Raw genomic sequence first — 19,239 nt, forward strand, 5'->3', positions numbered from 1 at the left:
AAAAGAGTGCAGGATATATCTGGTCCTTTCCTGTTCCTCCAGCCTCATCTCACACAATCTTCCACCTCCCCCCCTCTACTTCCCCCTCCCTGTGTTCCAGCCACACTGGCTTGGTACTTGCCATGGTCCTTCAAACAACAGGGATGGCCACAGTGTTTGACACATAGAAGGCACTAAATAAATCTTTGTTGAAGGAAGGAAAGAAGGAAAACAGAGGGGGAGACAGAAGGCTAGAAAGAAGGGGAGATTTCAGAAAAACATTCACTAAACTGGGCCTTAAGGGAAAAATACTAAGTCCATCAGCAGAGACAGGAGGAAGAAAGAGGATGAGAAAAGAAGGGTGTTTCAAGCAGAAGGCAAAGCAGGAGGATGTTGGCATGCTGAGCCAACGTCAAAAGCAAACTGTGGTCTAAACATCGGAATGAGAACAGTAACAGGAGATGGGGTTGGATGGGTGGGCAGGGCCAGATGATGATGGGTATGGGGAACTTGGAGTGGCACGATCATATTTGTCTACAAAACGAGAGTCTTGTCCGGCATCTCTTCTTTTTTTTTTTTTTTTTTGCGGTACGCGGGCCTCTCACTGTTGTGGCCTCTCCCATTGCAGAGCACAGGCTCCGGACGCACAGGCTCAGTGGCCATGGCTCACAGGCCCAGCTGCTCTGCGGCATGTGGGATCTTCCCAGACCGGGGCACGAACCCGTGTCCCCTGCTTCGGCAGGCAGACTCTCAACCACTGCGCCACCAGGGAAGCCCCGGCATCTCTTTTTATCAGTTGTCAAAATTAGGAAATACTTTAAAAATTTCCCTCAGCATTAAAAGAAATAGAGAATACTTTTCCATAGGGGGATAGAGTGGGGATTTAGCAACTACCTTGTGAATGGTAACTACACATACGTTCTCCCTTCTAATCACCCGACACTCTCAGGAGGAAGGTGTTATTATCCCTTTTTTACTGATGAGAAAATTGAGTCTCAGAAAGGTAAAATGACTTGCCTTACGTCACACAGAGGGCAGAGGCAGCATTCAAACATAAGTCTGATTCCAGAGTCCTTTCTCTTAAACATTATACCATTGAACAAGGTGGTTATTTTTCCATCAAAGCAACTGTTATTAGAGTTAACATTTATAATTCTCAAGAGAGACAAGGAAAAGGCAGTTGTTACAGGCCATTAGGAGTAGAGCTGTTTACTCACCTGAAAGTCATCTACTGATCACTTCCTATATGCTTGGCAGTATCCTGGACATTGTAAGTTTGAAGAGGGCAACGTTGCATACAAACATAGGAATTTCACAACTATGTGGTAGGTTCCACCAAAGGGGCCCAAAGAGTTTTGGAAGCACAGGGGAAGGAAGAATAAATTCTTTCTGAAGAGGACTGGGGCTGTTTCATAGAGGAAACAACATTTTATCTGGGTATTAAAGATTGAGGAGTTCACTAGGAAGAGAAGGTGTAAATGGTGGAGAAAGACATTCTAGATGGAGGGGACGGCATATAGAAGAGCAAAAAATGTGAAAGAACATAAAGTAGTTTGGGAATGGAGAGAAGTTCAGTCTGAATGAAGCGTAATGTACACTATGAGTTTGAGAAGGAGAGGTGGCAGGAAAAAGCACTCAGACATGAGGCTGGAATGGTAGTTGGGGCCAGATAATGAAGGCCCTTAAATGTGTCAAGCCAAGGAGTATGTGTTTTAATCTTGAAAGAAACAAGAAACCAACAAAACTTAAATCAGGAGATAACATAGTTGGATTTGTTGTTAATAAAATAACTCTGGTGGCAGTGTAGAGATTAGAATGGAGTCAGGGGGTAGAAAAACTAGTTAGGAGATTATTTATATATGATGATGAAACTTGGAACCATTAGAATATGAATAGAAAACTGGATTCTGCGGGGTTTTGGTAAAACTAACAGAACTTGGTGGAGATGGAGATAATGAGGTTTGGTGCCTGATTCTATAGTTTCTCGCTTGAAACTGGGTGGATGGTGATGACATTTAACAAAGATAAAAAAGATAGCAGGTTGGAGTATCACGGTAGACTAGAAAATAATTTCATGTTCAGAAACACTGTGTTTTGGGGCAATACAACATAAGACCTGGCATTGGTTGAGGGCTTATACTAAGCTCTAGGCACCATTTTAAGCGCTTTGCATGTAACAACTAATTGAGATATAGGTACTTAGTAGGTAATTGGAAATAAAGATTTGGAGCTAGAAAGGGACATCTGGGCTGGAAATAAAAATTTGATAGTCATTAATGTATAGGAGGCATAGTTAAAACTGTTGAGGCAAGAAGAAGGCAAAGGATAAAAATGCTGAGCAAAACCACCATTTTATGACCAGGGAGCGATGAAAATTGTAACCTCCATGATGGAAAAGATCATGCCTGACTTGTTCACCACTGTGTCACCAGAGCCTGGCATACTATTTAGAATACAGTGGCTGCTCAATAAATAAATGTTGAATGAATGAAATAAAAATATCAGAGGGAATTCCCTGGTGGGCCAGTGGTTAGGACTCTGCACTTTCACTGCCGAGGGCTTGGGTTCAATCCCTCGTTGGGGAACTAAGGTCCTGCAAGCCATACGGTGCACAGCCCCCCAAAAAGAAAAATCAGAGAAGTGTAATGAGAAACAATGAGGCATCGTGACTTGGAAGACCAAGGGGGAAAGGTGGTTTGAGGATGACTAGAAAATGCCGAGCACTACAGTAAAGAAGTCAGATAAAATGGGGACTGCGATGAAACCATTGGGCTTGGCAGTTAGGTATCCATTAGTAACTTGAAAGAGGGCAATTTTGGTAGAATAGCCTCCTTCTAGACTGTAATAGGCTTAAGGGTAGATGGTTGTTGAAGAAGAGTAGAAAATGACCAGAAATTTGGTGGTAATGTGATTGAGGGGGTTAGAGTAACAGAGGAAAATGAAGCCATGGTTTGTAAAAATTTTATTTGTTTTTATAATGGAGGAGACTTCAATATTGTTTGTAGAAGAAAAAATATCCTAGGAGAGGGATAAATTACAGATGGTAAGAGTAGATAATTGTTCTTAGCTAATTTTCCTGTCAGTTTTCCCTTGGGCATGCTTATCAGGTGTTCTATTTATCTTTAGACCTTAAAACAAGTTAGAGCTCTATGGTCTGCCTCACTGGGACATTGGTCAGCCTAAAAGGACTTGGTAGTTTAATACAGCATGGTGCTTTCCTAATATCTTCTTTCTAGATGTATATGTCTTGTCATCTACGTAGGATAGGACAAGTCTATACTCCAAGCATGGTGGTGAAATTATGGAATTAAGCACAAATTGAGGCAAGTGAACACCAATATGTATTGATAATTGAGGTCAATCTATTTGCTTCATTATTATATTAATGAAGTAATTAGGGGAATAGCCCACTTTGCTCCTGTGATTTGGCTTGACTATGATCTTATAGAATATAGGGGCATATTTACTGGAGGCTCCATAATATGCCTAGAATCTAAAAGGTTGTTGGCACTTGTAGTCAATACAAATGCCCTCACACCTGAAGATGCCTTAGACAGTGACAAATTGTAAAAACCAACTGCATAACTAGATGGGTTCTTTTTCAGTACCATGGATTACTCTGACAGTCTAGTGAAGCCTACAGACTCCCTTTCAGAAAAGTATTTTTAAATGTAGTCAATAAAATACATGGGGTTACAATAGAAACCAATCATCAAAATGTATAATAAAACAAATTTGTGATATAGTAATATATCTATCTGATTCTTTAGTAACACATTAAATAATATCTATTTTCCCCTCCACTCCTATCTGAAAATGTTTCTTTTGACCTGTCAATAATATAACTACATTATCATCTATTGCTACCTATTTATGTAGTCATTTGATGGTTCACTTGATGATGCACTCATACATATGTATCAGCATTCCCAGTCACCCAAGATACATATTTGATGTCCATGCACACACACATATATATGTTATATATTCCAATCATTCATAGCTAGCTGATATAGGATATTTGCTAGCAGGCAAAGCAGAAGACTACTTTAAGAATTCATATTAAGAAAATGAAAACATAAGCCACAGACTGGGAGAAAATATTTGCAAACTGTATATATGGTAAAAGACTCGTATCTAAAATATACAAAGACCTCTTACAACATAATAATAATAAGACAATCCAATTTTCAAATGGGCAAAATATTTGAATAAACATTTCTCCAAAGAAGATATCCAAATGGCTAATAAGTACTTGAAAAGATGCTTAATTGATTAGTCATTAGGGAAATGCAAATTAAAACCACAACGAGACACCACTTCACACCCACCAGGATGGCTATAATAAAAATGACAGACAATTACAAATGTTGGCAAGGATGTAGCAAAACTGGAATTTTCATACAGTGCTGATGGAATGTGAGGTGGTACAGCCACTTTGGAAAACAGTTTTGCAGTTTCTTAAGAGGTTAAATAGAAAGTTTTCATACAACCCAGCAATTCCATCTACTCAGGAGAAATAAAATATATGTCCACACAAAGATTTGTATGTTAATGTTCATAGCAGTATTGTTCATAAGAGCCAAAAGTGGAAAGAGCCCAAATGTCCATTCATTGGTGAATGCATGAAGAAAATGGGGTATATCCATAATGGAGTACCAATACTAAATACCAATAACAACAAAAAAAAGGAGTAAAATACTGATATATGCTACAACACGAATGAATTTCAAAATTATGCTAAGTGAAAAATGCTAAACACAAAAGATTATATATTAATTGGTTCTATTTATATGAAATGTCCAGAAAAGACATATCTATAGAGGTAGAAAAGTAGATTCATGCTTGCCTAGGCTTGAGGGGTGGGAATAGGGATTAATTAAAGGGATATGAAGGATCTTACTGGGGTGATGAAAATGTTCTAGAACTGGATATAGTGATGGTTGTACAACTTGGTAAATTTACTAAAAATCATTGAATGATATACATAAATGTGTGAATTTATGGTATATAAATTATATCTTAATAAACTTGTTTTAAAAGAGAAAAAAAGAAAAATCCTAGAGACAGCCCAAACAAGGCAAATATTCCTCTTGATCCTTAAATTAGGAAGGGATTTTCTCCATCTCTGAAAAACCTTAACACTCCCTTCACACTTTGATGACTGTGATTATGACTGAAAATCACATTGGAAAGGACCAACCTGAGCAAGTTACAACTTTAAGAAGTTTGTATTTCAATCAGATCTTGATTTGAATGTGGCTAAAGGCACTTTACCTGTGCTCTAGGCGGAGTTGATAATAGACAGGTGTTTTCTCCCCTTTGCCTCTTCCCCACTCCAATAACTCTCCCGCTGGGCTTGGACTTTGAAATATGTCTGGTTGTATTAGATCCTCTTGTGAAAGCAGATTTGGGGCAAAATGGGAAGAAAACATGAGGACCCTGACTAATTTGGGATATATTTTAACTGCTAAACATATTGGCCTTTGGTGAGATATGGATCTTTCTAGTCTCTTCTCTAACATGATGCTGATGGTAATTTATCAATAAGTATCCTATATTTTAAAAAATATTTTTATTTATTTATTTGTCTGTGCCGGGTCTTAGTTGCGGCGTGTGGGATCTTCGTTGTGGCACGCAGGATATTTTAGTTGTGGCATGAGGGATCTAGTTCCCTGACCAGGGATCAAACCCCGGCCCCCTGCATTGGGAGCTTGAAGTCTTAACCACTGGACCACCAGGGAAGTCCCAAGTATCCTATCCTTTAAGGAACAAAATGACAACCATTGTCTGAGAAAGTGAACTCCTACAGAGTTAGAGACTGTGTTTAAATAAATCTTTGTGTGTGGTGCCTTAGGCACTTAATAACCAAAAAACCAATATGGATGTTCTGAAATTCTAGGCTTTATCTCATTCAGATAAATTGTGAAAATATTTCAAATAAACGAAGATCAGCACTCTTTTAAAAGAAATTTAATGAAAACTCATTATTTAATCCTGGGTTTTAACATTTAGTTTTCCATCCCTTCAAAAGTACTGCTTTATAAACTCTGACAAAGAAAGAACTCAAAAGCACCTAAATGACCCTATCTTAAATGCTCACCAGTATTCCTTTATTGACAACGTTTAACTCTCACAGTGAAGAGACTTTGTCATAGTGAAGCACAACATAGTTCCTGCCAATCTATTTATAAGTTATTTTTCGCTAATATAAGTCAAAAAGTTACAAAGAATTCAAATGTTTAAAATCATCTGAAAGGTGAAAAATATTACAAACCCAGATGATGAACTGGAATTGAGAGTAAAAGATGAGAACCAGCTAATATAAATGATAATCCAGTACAAAGAATACAAAGGAAAAAACTTCCCCTCAGCAAAGTCACCTTCTGAGAACTTATCCTGTTACTCTTCTCTTTCTCTTTGCCATTTTTCCAAAAATTAAAAATTAGCTTTACAATGTCAAACATATAATGCAGAAGTAAATAATAGGTGAATGAAGTAGTTACGAACTGAAGGCAAAAAATAAAGTACTGTCAGTGTATCTCAAGGTTTATTTTAGTCTTACCAAGGTCAGTCACACTGACATAGCAGGTGACATGGTAAAACAATGGGACAGAGCCTAAAATCCACACACCAAAGTAGTGGATGATTTTGGAGACATGCTTTCAACACTTCTCAGAAATGAAGACAACATCCTCTAGTAACTTTTAAAGTTATCAAGTGATAGGATGCAGTGTTTGGGAAATCTCCTAGAATGATTCGTTAATGCTTTTCCCAAAAGTACACTGAATACGATCAGCCAGAGTCTGAAATAAAGGTTTTACTGGAGGGTATTCTGCCCAAGCATGCCATTTGTATAAATAGCAAGATTCCCAGACAAATTGTTAACTAATCAAAACCTGGCATTTTCAATAAATGTAGTATTGAGCCTCAAGGTAACATATAACTAAACTTGTATACTGCAGGAATCAGAAAGGGAAGTGTGCAGAAAACTAGATCAATACCTCTGCTTACAAAATCTAGAATTTACTTACATAAAAGCTGATGTTCTGAGTTAAGGGGTCACAAAACATTAAAAGTCAAGTTTTCTGGCATCATCCTCTTTTCATAAGAGAAGTCATTTCACTTTATTCTGATATTTTCTTAAAGACATATACCAGGACAAAGTAATCCATTTTTTTCCCATAAAAGTATTAGGTAATCTTACTGGGTTGAATTAAGTATGGCTCTATAAATAGTATTTTAAAATATTTGAAGTATTAAAAATAGAGCCAATCAGTGAAAATTGTCAAAACTCACAAAGTAAATATTTGGAATATATACTTAGCTGTCATATATATACATATATATATATACACACATATATAGAGTACATGCATGACTTTGGCAATTATTAAGAATTTTTAAAATAGAACAGTGAAACAGTACTCAATAGTTAACTTCATATTTGAACTCAATGATTAACTTTATTTCTGCAGGCGTAAGTTGCTAGTGAGTCTGGAACACTGCAGCATCTCTGATTATTCAGGTCACGCCACTTTTGGTAGCTTATCCTAGTAATTCCATTGGAATTACTACTTTCTGGGATCTATTAAACTTTTCTTGACCAAACGTCTACAGAAAATCCTTTGCCTGCAGCCCCTAGCTGATTTGATGGATGATATCTAAACAGCCTATGAAATGTTAACTTTTAGAATTTTTTTTCCTATTCTAACCACTTTAACTTTCTGATGATAGAGAAAACCAGTAAAAGGAAACATCAGGCAGAAACTGAACATCATCTAGTAGTATCAGTGCAGTTCAGGCAGTTAAAGAATCCAGATGTTGTCACCTGGTACTGTCAGAGGACTCACAAGAAAATACTTAAGTTTAACTTCTAACAACATTCTCGGTACTTCCAAGTCCCACTTCTTGGATACTCCTCCCACTTTCAAACTTGTGTGCCAATTCATGTTCTTGTAAACCAGGGAAAATTACATTTCTTCTGCCTTGGAGATCGATACAGAGGAAGGCATCAGATGTCAGTCATCTTTAAGTCGTCCGGGAAGACGCTCAGAAATGCGTGCCTCTTGTGTCTTCTACTTTTATTTTCCCAACCCCTTACGAAGTTTTGGAACAGAAAGATGCCTGAGTCCCAAAGGCATTAGCCTGACACTGTCCTATTCCTTTCTAAGAACCCCATTAACTCCCAGTAGAAATGAGAATGATGTGAACTCCGTTTCATGGCGCAACCCTCTGCAACCCCCTTACACAAACACAAGAGGTGGGATGGGGAGGAGGTCAAAGGAGGAGGAGGGAAAGGGGTCGGGAGATGAGACTCACCGCTCCTGCCAGTTCCTCGGTCAGGCACAACGTAACCAGGAGAAGCCACAACCTGAAACGGGAGGAAGGGTGAATAACATGGGTTCTCTAGGCTCCGGGGTCCTGCGTCTGCCCATAGACCCCCGACCCCTCTTTGCTGCCTGCCCCAACTTCCTCTGTAATGACAGAAGTACAAGTATAGTCCCGGTCCGGCAAAGTAGCCCAGAATAGGAAAGAGGAGAGGAGCTCGGGGCAGCAACAGCTCACCCAGGGTGCATGCTTGCGGCTCCTCCGGAGCTGGGTCCCGGGAGACTGCTAAGCGGCTCCGCGGCCCCGGCTGATCGGATGCTTGGCGGCTGTTTCCTTATTCAAGAGGATGGGGCAGGGGGGCGAAGTGGCTCACTTCTGAAGAAACTAAACTCAGCTTCTAGATAAAGAGGTGCCCCAAAGGGAAACACGGTCAGCGGTGCCCGCTACAACTTGCCGCCCTCAAAAGATAGTTCCATGCACCAGGGGAGGAAGGAATGGAGGGGAAGGGGGCGGGGCTGTCTGCTGTCAATCATCCCCCCTACCTCGGGCAGCCGGTCGTCTTTCTCACTTTCAGGCACCTCTACACGTAACATTCCCACGCATCTCCACAGCTTCACGCACAGGCCCACAGACCTACACACTAAGATGTAAGCAACTGTGCATCAAACACTTCCTTAAAGCACTGTTAATTGTTACACATATACAGATTAAGGCATACTCCTCCCACATAGACACATGGGCCTTTGCACACTTTCCCAAATGCATATCACTCATTCTAATTTATTGCTCTTGGGGTGGTGGTAGTTTCTGGGGTTGTAAAACTACCTTTAGCTGAGCTGAACCTAAGGATAAGCGGGCCCCCGTGATATAGGTCCAAAGCCCTGAAAGACGCTAAAGTGGTAAATTCTAGGGTGTGAGATAACAAGTGTTCTGAAGAATTCGTCAAGAAATCCCTAAAAGATCCCCCAAGGAGTCCACATAAAATATTTTCTGGGCCTGATGGTGCTTTAAAAAATCTGTATGCCAGAATTACCAAAGTAACGTTCAAGTCTACTTTATTTGGGAGACATCAATTCAACTGCCATTAACTCCATACATATATTTCCAATTAAGTGTCCGTGTTAGTATTAAGGAAAATTGCACTAAAGTTATTTAATCCCCTACCCTAAATCTCTCCGAGAAACATCTGCAATGAGAGTCAATGCCTTTTATGTTAGTCAGTATGAGGTAAATATTAATTATGGCATTCAATGTAGCTAAAGAAAAAGATATGACTGTATTACTATAACATCCAACCACATAATAATTACTCATATCTACTGAACGCTCCCAAATCTTATATGAATATAATATGCATAAAGTCTTCACACACGTATATGTACGTTCATTTTCTTAATTCTTCAGCTGTAAGCATATATTTAATTATATAAATATATTTATATGTTTCTAATATTTTCACATTTTCTGTTGTATGTAGAAACTCCCTCCTGTGAGCAGGTGGAAGGCAAACAACCCCAGCAGCCCTGGGAGCAGGCACCAAAATTTGTTTCTAATCATTAACAATAAAAGGAACCGTTCTCTTAGATCCCTCCGCTACAAAAAATAGTCCCAGCTCAGGTCTATTTCTAATTGGCTTTGGTGCTCACACCAATGAGAGTGGGACTGGGCAGGGAAAAGGAGTATCAACGGAAGGTGCAAGTGAACGAATAGAAAAGCTTCCCGGGGGGAGTCAGGGTGCGCAGTCAACTGGGCTGGACGTTTCCCTCCTCTAAATAACTGAGCGTCACTCCCTCGCAGGTTGCTGGTGCGGTCTATAACTGTGGCGGAGTGATCCTCAAATTCCCCAGGGCTGGTGGGGAGGGGGCGGTGCAGGGGAAGAGAGGGAGGAAAGTAGATCTGTGGGACTTGCGCGAGGAAAAAGTTTGCAAGTCTGGACAGAAGGGAAAAGTGCTCCCGAGAGACCGGCTTTGGGGAGGGGAGCGGGGAGGGAAGAATAGCTGCTGCTTTTTTTTTTTTTTTCCCCCTTCCACTCTTAAAAACCTACTTTCTCCTCACCCAAGACGACCGGCACAATTGGGACACCCTCGCTGTCTCTCTCCGGCTCTAGCTCTCTCCCTATAAACCCTCAAGATTATGTCAGTTGGTCAGAGCCAGCCAGGGATTTCGTGCGGGTGCTGAAGGAGCTGCGGGAGCCGGAGAAGAATGAAACTGCGTGGAGTCAGCCTGGCTGCCGGCTTGTTCTTACTGGCCCTGAGTCTTTGGGGGCAGCCCGCAGAGGCTGCGGTAAGTCCTTCCTTCTACCCCCGACCCCCATCCCATCACCTCGCTCTCACGCTGAAATCACTTTTTGTGCCTTTACCTTCCTTTCTCCTGGGCCTCGGCTAGGGAATTCAGGTGTGCCTTCACTTGTTTAGGAAGAAACATTATTTACAACGCTAGTAACTCAAGCCTTCTGAAGTCCAAGGGAGAGGTTTAAGTGTTTAAAAATAGGGCTGCTTGCTTTCCCTGCAGCTAGCTGCTCTGGGGGCAAGAGCAGAGCCTGGGGAGGAGGATGCATGTTAATAGATAACTAAGCTCTGGTGGATATTTAAAACTTTTCCTCCGCACCCTCCCACCTCGAGTGTTTCCCTACATGCCCGCTAACCTTTTCACTAGTTGTGCCCAATCCACGCACTCTTTAAACTTTGTCGATAGTTTACTATTTTGGCCTTTCTAAAATCCACCTTCCACCAAAGTGTTAAGCGCGCCCGTGAAGTTCTTCCCTTTTGCCTTTTCCTTAAGGAACATGAACCTACCCTCACCTCTGGTCAGTAAAGCCTCTGTAGAGACTGCTTCCCTCTTGACATCCTTGTTGCAAATGCTCAGGTAACATACCAAGAAGAATGAGATAAAGACGGATGGCTTCAGGCTTCGGTTCTTCTGCATCTTTTTTTTTTTTTTTAAGTTCTCAGTTTTTGTTGTTTACTTTTTTTAGCTTACTAAGGCACCTGAAACAAATTGAGAATTTGCCCATCACCTATTTAAAGGAAAAGAACGATCTCTTTTTCACAGGAGAATGAGTGTTCTGGTTTAAAGGAGAGTGGAGGAGGGAAGTACACGTGAAATGACAGAGCAAAAACTTCCACTCAGTTTTAGGAATGTAGAATTAAAATCCTAATATATCTCTTAGAATTAAAATCCTAATATATCTCTAAGAGATAGGTCCCACCCACTATCCTTCTGGGGATGAGAGGCAGATCTAAAGGAATGAATGGCTTTGTCAGAGAAAATGTTCTCCAGACTGAAACCCATCATCCTTAATTTCACTTAACCTCTAAATAGAGAATTAAGTGTGTGACAAATTATTTAAAAGTTATATTTGAGTGAACATAATGGGTGGTTTTAAAAACACTTTAATATGAGATCATGGCTTAGGCCTTCACATGGTTGAGTGACTATCAATTCTTTATATGCCACTGCTGTGTTATATAGCTTACGTGGGTCCACTTGTAAGTTAGCTGTCTAGCTGTTCTATACACTCAGCATGCCTCAGGTTACATTGTCCTCCTCCCATCCTCCAGAAAGTGTATACTCATAGTATGAGAAAAGTAACTTTCATATTACTCTAAGCACAACATAATAATAATGGCAACTGTGCTGAAAAACCATGCATATCAAATATTTTTAATTATACTTGCCATAATTATTCCTCCATCAAAGTAGATAGATAATTTAAAATTGCTTTTATGATGCAGAGCTTCTTAATGGGCTAAGGTTTAGCCACTCAGTAGGGCTGCAGGCCCTTGGATAAAACTACAATTGTGTTGTTGAAAATAGTTCCTTTAAAAAACATCATCTTGGTGTTCACTGCTTGTGGCATTTGGCCCAGGGGCAAAGATTTTGTGGATGTTTGATTAAATATTTCTCATTTTTTACTTTTGACGTTGCTATTAATAAATGTACACCAGATACCAATCATACAGGTATGTATAGCTGTACTTTATGTCAGATTATATTAAATCATGTTATGTTAAAAATGAAATTATTTTATGATTGACAAAATTTGGGAGCAAGCTTGTTTTCTTGGACTCTTTAACAATTGAGTGTTCATAAAGAAATTACAGAAGACACCAGGCAGTTTTTTTTTCCTTTTTTCTCCTATGCAATTATTTATTTATTTCTCTCCTATATAATTTTTAAAGAACATTTTAGACCCCATTTCCCTATCATTAGTATAATGTGCCTCTAATAAAACCAGGGTTTGTTTTTTCTGCTTCACACATTAATATCCTAGTTAGAGTAATGTTTTAATCATCTCAGAGATATGAATGGTATCTGCTCTCCATACTAGTGCTGGGGATATTGGTGACCTTCTCCAGAGTAAACTGGATGGTAGTGGGGCTGCTTGTTGACTGAAGTAGTCTAGTATTGGGACTTTTATACCAGGAAGAGCATTGCTACTTAAATTGCTTTAATTTTTCATAGTTAAGTGATTTCTTTATCTCTGAAGTCATGCCAAATTGGGATATCACAAATATGTGGAAAATTTTTTAGGTGGAGAGTTTGTTAGGTGGAATAAAGTAACTCTTATTCCGAAAGGTTAGCAATAAAGGAAGAAAGCAGATTTAGTTGGAAAGGTCAGTTCTAGTGATGGAAATACGTACTTTTATGTAAAGGTACCTGTGCTGACTCTCTGTTAGTAGGATATACACTTAGATTTATGAATATGGTGTGTTAAATTCTAGTACTACTATACAGTTTTTAGTAACTTCGTGTGTGTGTGTGTGTGTGTGTGTGTGTGTGTGTGTGTGCGCGCGCGCGCACGCGCGGTGGAGTGGATAAGTTTCTTTAAATGTACTATCTCCCTTGTGACTAAGAGCAGCAACTTGTTAAGGGTAGCAGTGTGGTTTGTGGCCATGGAACAGTTTTTCATCTGAAGTATACTGCTCCACAGGGAGAATTTGTTGACATTGTTATCATAACTTAACATTTTTGCATGTTTACTGTGTGCCAGGCACTGTGCTAATATGGAAATGTACATTATCATGTTTAATCTTCACAACAGACCTATGAAGTATATACTATTGTTATTCCCACTTTACCGATCAAGGAGCTACAGATCACAGAGGTTAAGTAATGTGCCAAAAATAACATAGTTAGCAAGTTGTAGAGCTGGAAATTTGAATCCAGGCAATTTGACTCCAAATTCTTTACCCTTAATGACTGTCCTATACTGCCTCCTTTGTATGTGGTCTATAGAGATGTATTTGCTGTTCAGAGTATTTGGATCTCTGCTACTTTTTTTTGAGTAAGGGGGAGACACAGGAGGTGAAATGGAAAATATAATGGGGATTACATCTCTTCTTGCTGATGTTAGGAGAAGCATCAGGTTGTAATGGAAACAGCTCTGGGATTAGAATAAAAAGATCAGAGTTTGAACTCTATATGTATGTCTATTTATAGAGAGATAATTTAAAAGTAATCTAGAAGCAATTGCTTGTTGCAGATTGTATGATTTTATATAATTACATATATAAAAGGTTAGATTTATAGAACAAGTATAATTTTGTGGTAGGTGATTATTTTGAAGAAAGATTTGTCTTATATTTGTAATTAGTGTCCATAATAATTTTAAATATACTGAACTTTTCAGGAGCGTGTCTATTGTGATAAGACAGTACGTGTATGTGGTAGAATACTTTGCTTAAGATGTTCAGCTCACTTCTTTTGTTTTACCAATTTACCCACCCATCATATCCAATTCTATTCACTCAACTGTCTCTATAACTTAAGTCTTGTGTGTGTATTTGTATATGTGTGTGTCCTGTGACTGTAAAGAGTGTGTACCTTTTTTTCCTGTGTTTTTACTTGGCTTTTGATGTATGTATATTCAACATATGAGACTCTACCTTGAGTTAAAATTGATACGTTGGTCAAGGTTGTGTCTGCCAGGTTTATCCACTGTAATGTCACTGTTTCTCCTTTTGTAATTACAAAGCGACCAGATTTTCTAAGCCTATATGGGGCAATATTGCAAGACAATGTACATTTCTTGTTTCTCATCATAGTTTTGCCTACTGTTTTAGCATCTGTTGAGGATTCTGACCTGAATAATTACTGCTGTGATATTTTTCAAATGGTGATCTTCAGTTATCAACATTTTCTGCATTTATTTGTTGAATTCTAATGTAACAAAGAACTTTACCTTCTTTTCTGTTTGTTTCTATTTATTTATTCAGTGATTTATTTATAATAGTATGGACTTATGGATACTTGTTTTATTCTATGAACTATAATGAATTATGCTATTTTTCCCTTTTTTGCTGAAATAACCCCAGATTTGGTCAATAGAAGCCCCTTCCAATTGGCTCCTGTGTCCTTTCAGTGTGTCCCATCATTTTTTGAGCATTCTCTTACATTCTGGTACCACAAGGTGTTCCAGACTCATTTTCTACTTTCCCTGCCCCAACCCTGGAATGAGCCATTTTTCTAAGGAGCTCTGATTCTTTTTGTTGAGTAATGGTATTTAGAGATCAAGATCTGGGTGCTTGGCATGCTCATTATTACTGGGCTGTCATTGCTTCTAGGCCTTCTCAGCAGATAAAACTAGGGAATATATGTATGTATACATAGACACATACCCACTTCTATATTTCTTACAAAACCATGAATTTGCACTGATATCTCTGATTCCAGTCCAAAATCACAGAATAAACATACCTCTTTGATACTATGGGATCTCGCTGCTTTCTGGTACCTCTCTTCAGGCATATTTTGTGGTCTTATACAGAGTCTTTAAGAAATTGCCCTCTGGAGTCAGATCTGGAGTCTGAGTGGAGGATGTGTGACCTTCGGACAGGTAGTAACCTCTGAGCTTTAATTTCCTCATTAGCAAAAGGGGGCCAGTGGTACCTATGTCACACATTGTTTTGAGGATAAAACGAGAGAAGTTATGTAAAGCGTTTAGAATAGTACTTGGCACATAGTAAGCGCTCAATAAGATTTCAATTAGATTCCATTATTGTCATTACAAACTAGTTATTGACTTGCCATTTCTTATTTCATTAACTCTCAAATTCTCTGCCTGATTTTCAAGGTCTAGCATGATCTTTCCCTTCATTCCTCCTTATTTTTCATTACATTTTACAATACACTCCCTCCATTCTAGCCTAGGTGAACTTCCCTATAATCCCTTGAGCATTACATACATTTTTTTGAATTTTATTTATTTTTTTATGCAGGTTCTTCTTAGCTGTTTTATACATATTAGTGTATATATGTCAATCCCAATCTCCCAGTTCATCCCACATTACATACATGTTTTGGCTCTCCATCTTGTTTAGAATCCTGTGGATCCAAATCTTTCCTCAGTTTCAGCATAACATTTACATTCATTCAGCAGATATTTATTCAGCAACTCATAAGTACTTAAGAATTATATTTATGTTGTTCTATTTCTCCCCTCATGGATATGTACTATCCACAAAATCATTTTGTGCTAGACACTATAGATAAAACTGAATAAGATAGAGAGGGTCCCTGCCTTCATGGAGCTTCCATGCTAGTGAGCATAGATAAATAGTTCTGTGGAGCTTTCCCTTACTATTAAATCAGTTGCTGATTTTACCCTTCTTTGAACATTTGTCATATTTAGCCTCTTGTCTAGTATCTAAATGTATTTGGCCTTATAAGCATTTTGTTTCATGGGATTTTATGTCTTCTCCCTATTAGATTATAGACTTTTTGAGGGCAAGAACTGTATATTTGTTCATTCAACAAACTTACATGTTGATTTTGTCTGATGAGAAAAATAATACATGCTTAATGTTGGAAACTTGAAAAATGAGAAAAATATAAAGAAGAAAATAAATATCTCTTCACAGTTCTACCAACAGCACAGAAATAACCTATATTATTGTTTTGATGATTTTCCTTCTTATGTATCTAATATTTTCTTCAAAAAGTAGATTGATTAAAATTTTTTAAAAGTTGGGATTACGATATATACAATTTTATATGCTATTGTTTTTTCACTTATTATTTTACCATGTTATTAAAATTCTTAGTTTAAAACTATTATTTTTAAATGATTGCATACAATTTATATTATACACACCACAATTAATTTACGTGTTCACTTTTATAGACTATATTTTTAAATTTCAAGTTTTTTTTAGTCATTATAAGAAATACGGCCATAAACAATTCTTATTCCATATTTTGTATTATTTTGTTAGTACTGCCTCCTTCGTGGAGAATTATTGGGTTAAAGGTCATCAGTATTTTTAAAGTCTTTGGTACCTGCAGTAGACCCTGACATTTAGAAAGGCTGTATCAACAGATAATATGATAGCTAACTTTTTTTTTAGTGGTTGCTATGTTATACCCTCTTAGGTAGATAATATTATTCCCATTTTATGTACAAGGAATCTGAGGCCAACAGGGTGGTTAAAAAACTACCAGAGGTCACACAGTTAGTAAGTGATTGAGCAGTTTAGCTCCAGAACATGCTCATGAAATTTTCCTCAGTTCCTATTTCATTCACGGTAGTACAGAAAAATAGAGTCATGTTGAAAAGTTGAATAATTCCCATTACCGTTTCCGTGACTGGTCACATGAATTGATTCTAAAGATAGGCTTACCCACCAGTTCATCCTTTAATAGCTCTTTGCTATAATTGCCTGGGCCATTCATCCTCAAGGACCTAAATTTTAATGTTGTAAACCATGCATCCCCGTACATTTCTCCCCTATACGGAAGGTGGAGCCTGTATTCCATGAATACCTCCCCCACTGACCTCTTCCTAGCTATAGCAAGGGTGTAACATACTCCAAACTCACTGACATTCTCCCTCCCCCAGGAGAGTTTTGGAATGCGTCTGAATATGGGGACCCCCTTTACCCTCTCTCCCCACCCCCTACCCCATAGCTGCCTATGAGCTTTACACTTAAATGCCGGTGTCTTTGCCTACTGTTGTCCCTTGCTTTCATCCTCCCTAAGTGATACTCCAGAAGTTTCCCCCCATTAATTTCTAATCTGTTTTTCCCACTTTGGGGTGATACTATTCCAGCCCCCATCTCCTGTTTTTAGCAACAAACTTGGAAGTACATATGGAGTGAGAGGTCCCGCATCCATTTTGCAACACTCCCGCCTTACCTTTTCCTTGTGTTTCCTCACTAGCTAAGTGACTTTACTGCCTTTACGATAGCCTTGTGGCTTGTGCATTTCAAATGTATTCCTCCACAAAATCACAAACTGTTACACATTATGGCTTTTCCAGGTGGCGTTTGAATAGCTGAACTTTAAGCTTCTGAATGATAGGGATCTGCTCTTGCCAAATTACTTTCCAGAATGTTTTTACCAATTATATTCGTATCAGTAGTATAAAAGAGTACCTATGAGACAGTCTTAATAATTTTTTTTCTATCTAGTACAGTGACTATAGAATTGATGCTCAATTGATTGCCAGTTGGTTGGCAGATTTGGTTCTATCCTCTAATGATTTTCTTTTTAAAATGTAATCATTCCATCATCTCATCCCCTTCTGACAATAGCAACCATAGAACAGAAGTGATTTTTGAAAATAAATTCTCTTCTAATTAACATTATAAATGAACCACCCAACCACTTAACTAAATCCTCATTACAAAGATTGTTTTTAATAGCAGTAATTCTTGAGGTGTTTTGGAGAGGCATCTTTAGTGTGATCTCTGATACATTAGCTTCTTTCATTTTAACCAGATTCTCATTTTATGCATCAATGCTTGAGTTTATTTACCTTCATAATCTGTATAGGTCCAACTGCCCTTGGTTCCTTTAGAAGCTTCTGCGGGCCTTTTACCAAAAGTGTAGTCTGTAATGGTACCTGCTACCCTGTTGAAAAGGGAACCTTAAATCCCTTGCTATTTGCTAACGAAAGACAACCAAAGGCAAATGTTACAAAAGAAACAGGTTTTTGCTAAATTTAATTTTTAACTTAAAAAAATTTACTAAATCATTTGCTTTACTTTTTAACTTGTAGAGAGACTTAAGCACCTTTTTTGAGCAAGTGCTAGTCAGGTTAATGGAATTGGTTTTATGACAGTGAGTACTAAAGTAGAACTGGAAGAAATTCTGTTGGCATTTGTATCATCTTATAATTCAGTCAAATGACACTCTTCATATACGTTAACAGAACTGGCTGATTTGCTTCCAAAATTTCTTATAGTGTGTGTGACATTAATGGAATCCTGAAGGAGATATTGGAATTTTGGCGGGGGAAGATGGTATTAAGAGTGGGACACTAGTGAAAAATTGTTTCGTGTATTCTGTATTTTGAGCTCTCCAGGACTTGCTAAAGGAGGAGAAGTCCTTCTCTGTCCATAATCTCATAACCTAATTGATGTAGTAAAACGCTTCTGTATGTGAAAAGCATAGTAGTGCCTGTTTATATCAGGTTGCTTTCTGTTGCAGGTGGTAGAAAACACTAATTCAACTGCCTTAACAGAGAAAAATTTTAACTCACATTACAAGAAGTTTGGAGGTAGAGTACCTCCAAAATTAATTAATTCAGCCAAATAGTGACCCAGGTTCTTTCCACTTTCTCCTCTGCCATACTCTGCCTATCAGCTTACTGTCTCAGATTCGTGCCCCTCATACTTGCAAGATTGCTGCTGCAGTTCCAGGGATCACATGCAGATGCCACAATGCCTAATAGAAGAAGAGTATGAACTGTTCATTTGTGTCCCTTTTTATCAGCAGTGAAAACTTTCTCAGGAGTCCCATACCTTCACCCTTACATCTGACTGGTTAGAATTGTATTACATGTATATGTTTACACCAGTACATTGGCAAGTGGAATAGGACCATAAATGTAGAGTTAGACAAGTGACTTACACTGCCACCTCCCCCTGCAACACACCAAAGCACATTGCTGCCTGGAAAAGTTAGAGGGTGGGAAAATTTGAATAA

General features: G+C 38.4%; 2 protein-coding genes across 7 annotated transcripts in view; one reads left to right on the forward strand and one right to left on the reverse strand.

The window, feature by feature from the left end:
- COL4A6 (collagen type IV alpha 6 chain) overlaps window positions 1-8,757 on the reverse strand; it is a 279,711-nt gene extending 270,954 nt beyond the window's left edge. For both annotated transcript variants that reach the window (XM_032620898.1, XM_032620899.1), the window contains exons 1-2: window positions 8,548-8,757; window positions 8,302-8,353 (exon numbers count right to left, since the gene is read on the reverse strand). In XM_032620898.1, the coding sequence (XP_032476789.1) occupies window positions 8,302-8,353; window positions 8,548-8,558 (63 nt within the window). In that variant the 5' untranslated portion in view covers window positions 8,559-8,757. The remainder of the gene's footprint in view (window positions 1-8,301; window positions 8,354-8,547) is intronic.
- A 1,483-nt stretch (window positions 8,758-10,240) lies between these two features.
- COL4A5 (collagen type IV alpha 5 chain) overlaps window positions 10,241-19,239 on the forward strand; it is a 228,983-nt gene continuing 219,984 nt past the window's right edge. For all 5 annotated transcript variants that reach the window (XM_032620467.1, XM_032620469.1, XM_032620470.1 and 2 more), the window contains exon 1: window positions 10,241-10,593. In XM_032620467.1, the coding sequence (XP_032476358.1) occupies window positions 10,513-10,593 (81 nt within the window). In that variant the 5' untranslated portion in view covers window positions 10,241-10,512. The remainder of the gene's footprint in view (window positions 10,594-19,239) is intronic.

The sequence above is a fragment of the Phocoena sinus genome, chromosome X, assembly GCF_008692025.1.
Source record: "Phocoena sinus isolate mPhoSin1 chromosome X, mPhoSin1.pri, whole genome shotgun sequence".
Lineage (NCBI taxonomy): Eukaryota > Metazoa > Chordata > Mammalia > Artiodactyla > Phocoenidae > Phocoena > Phocoena sinus.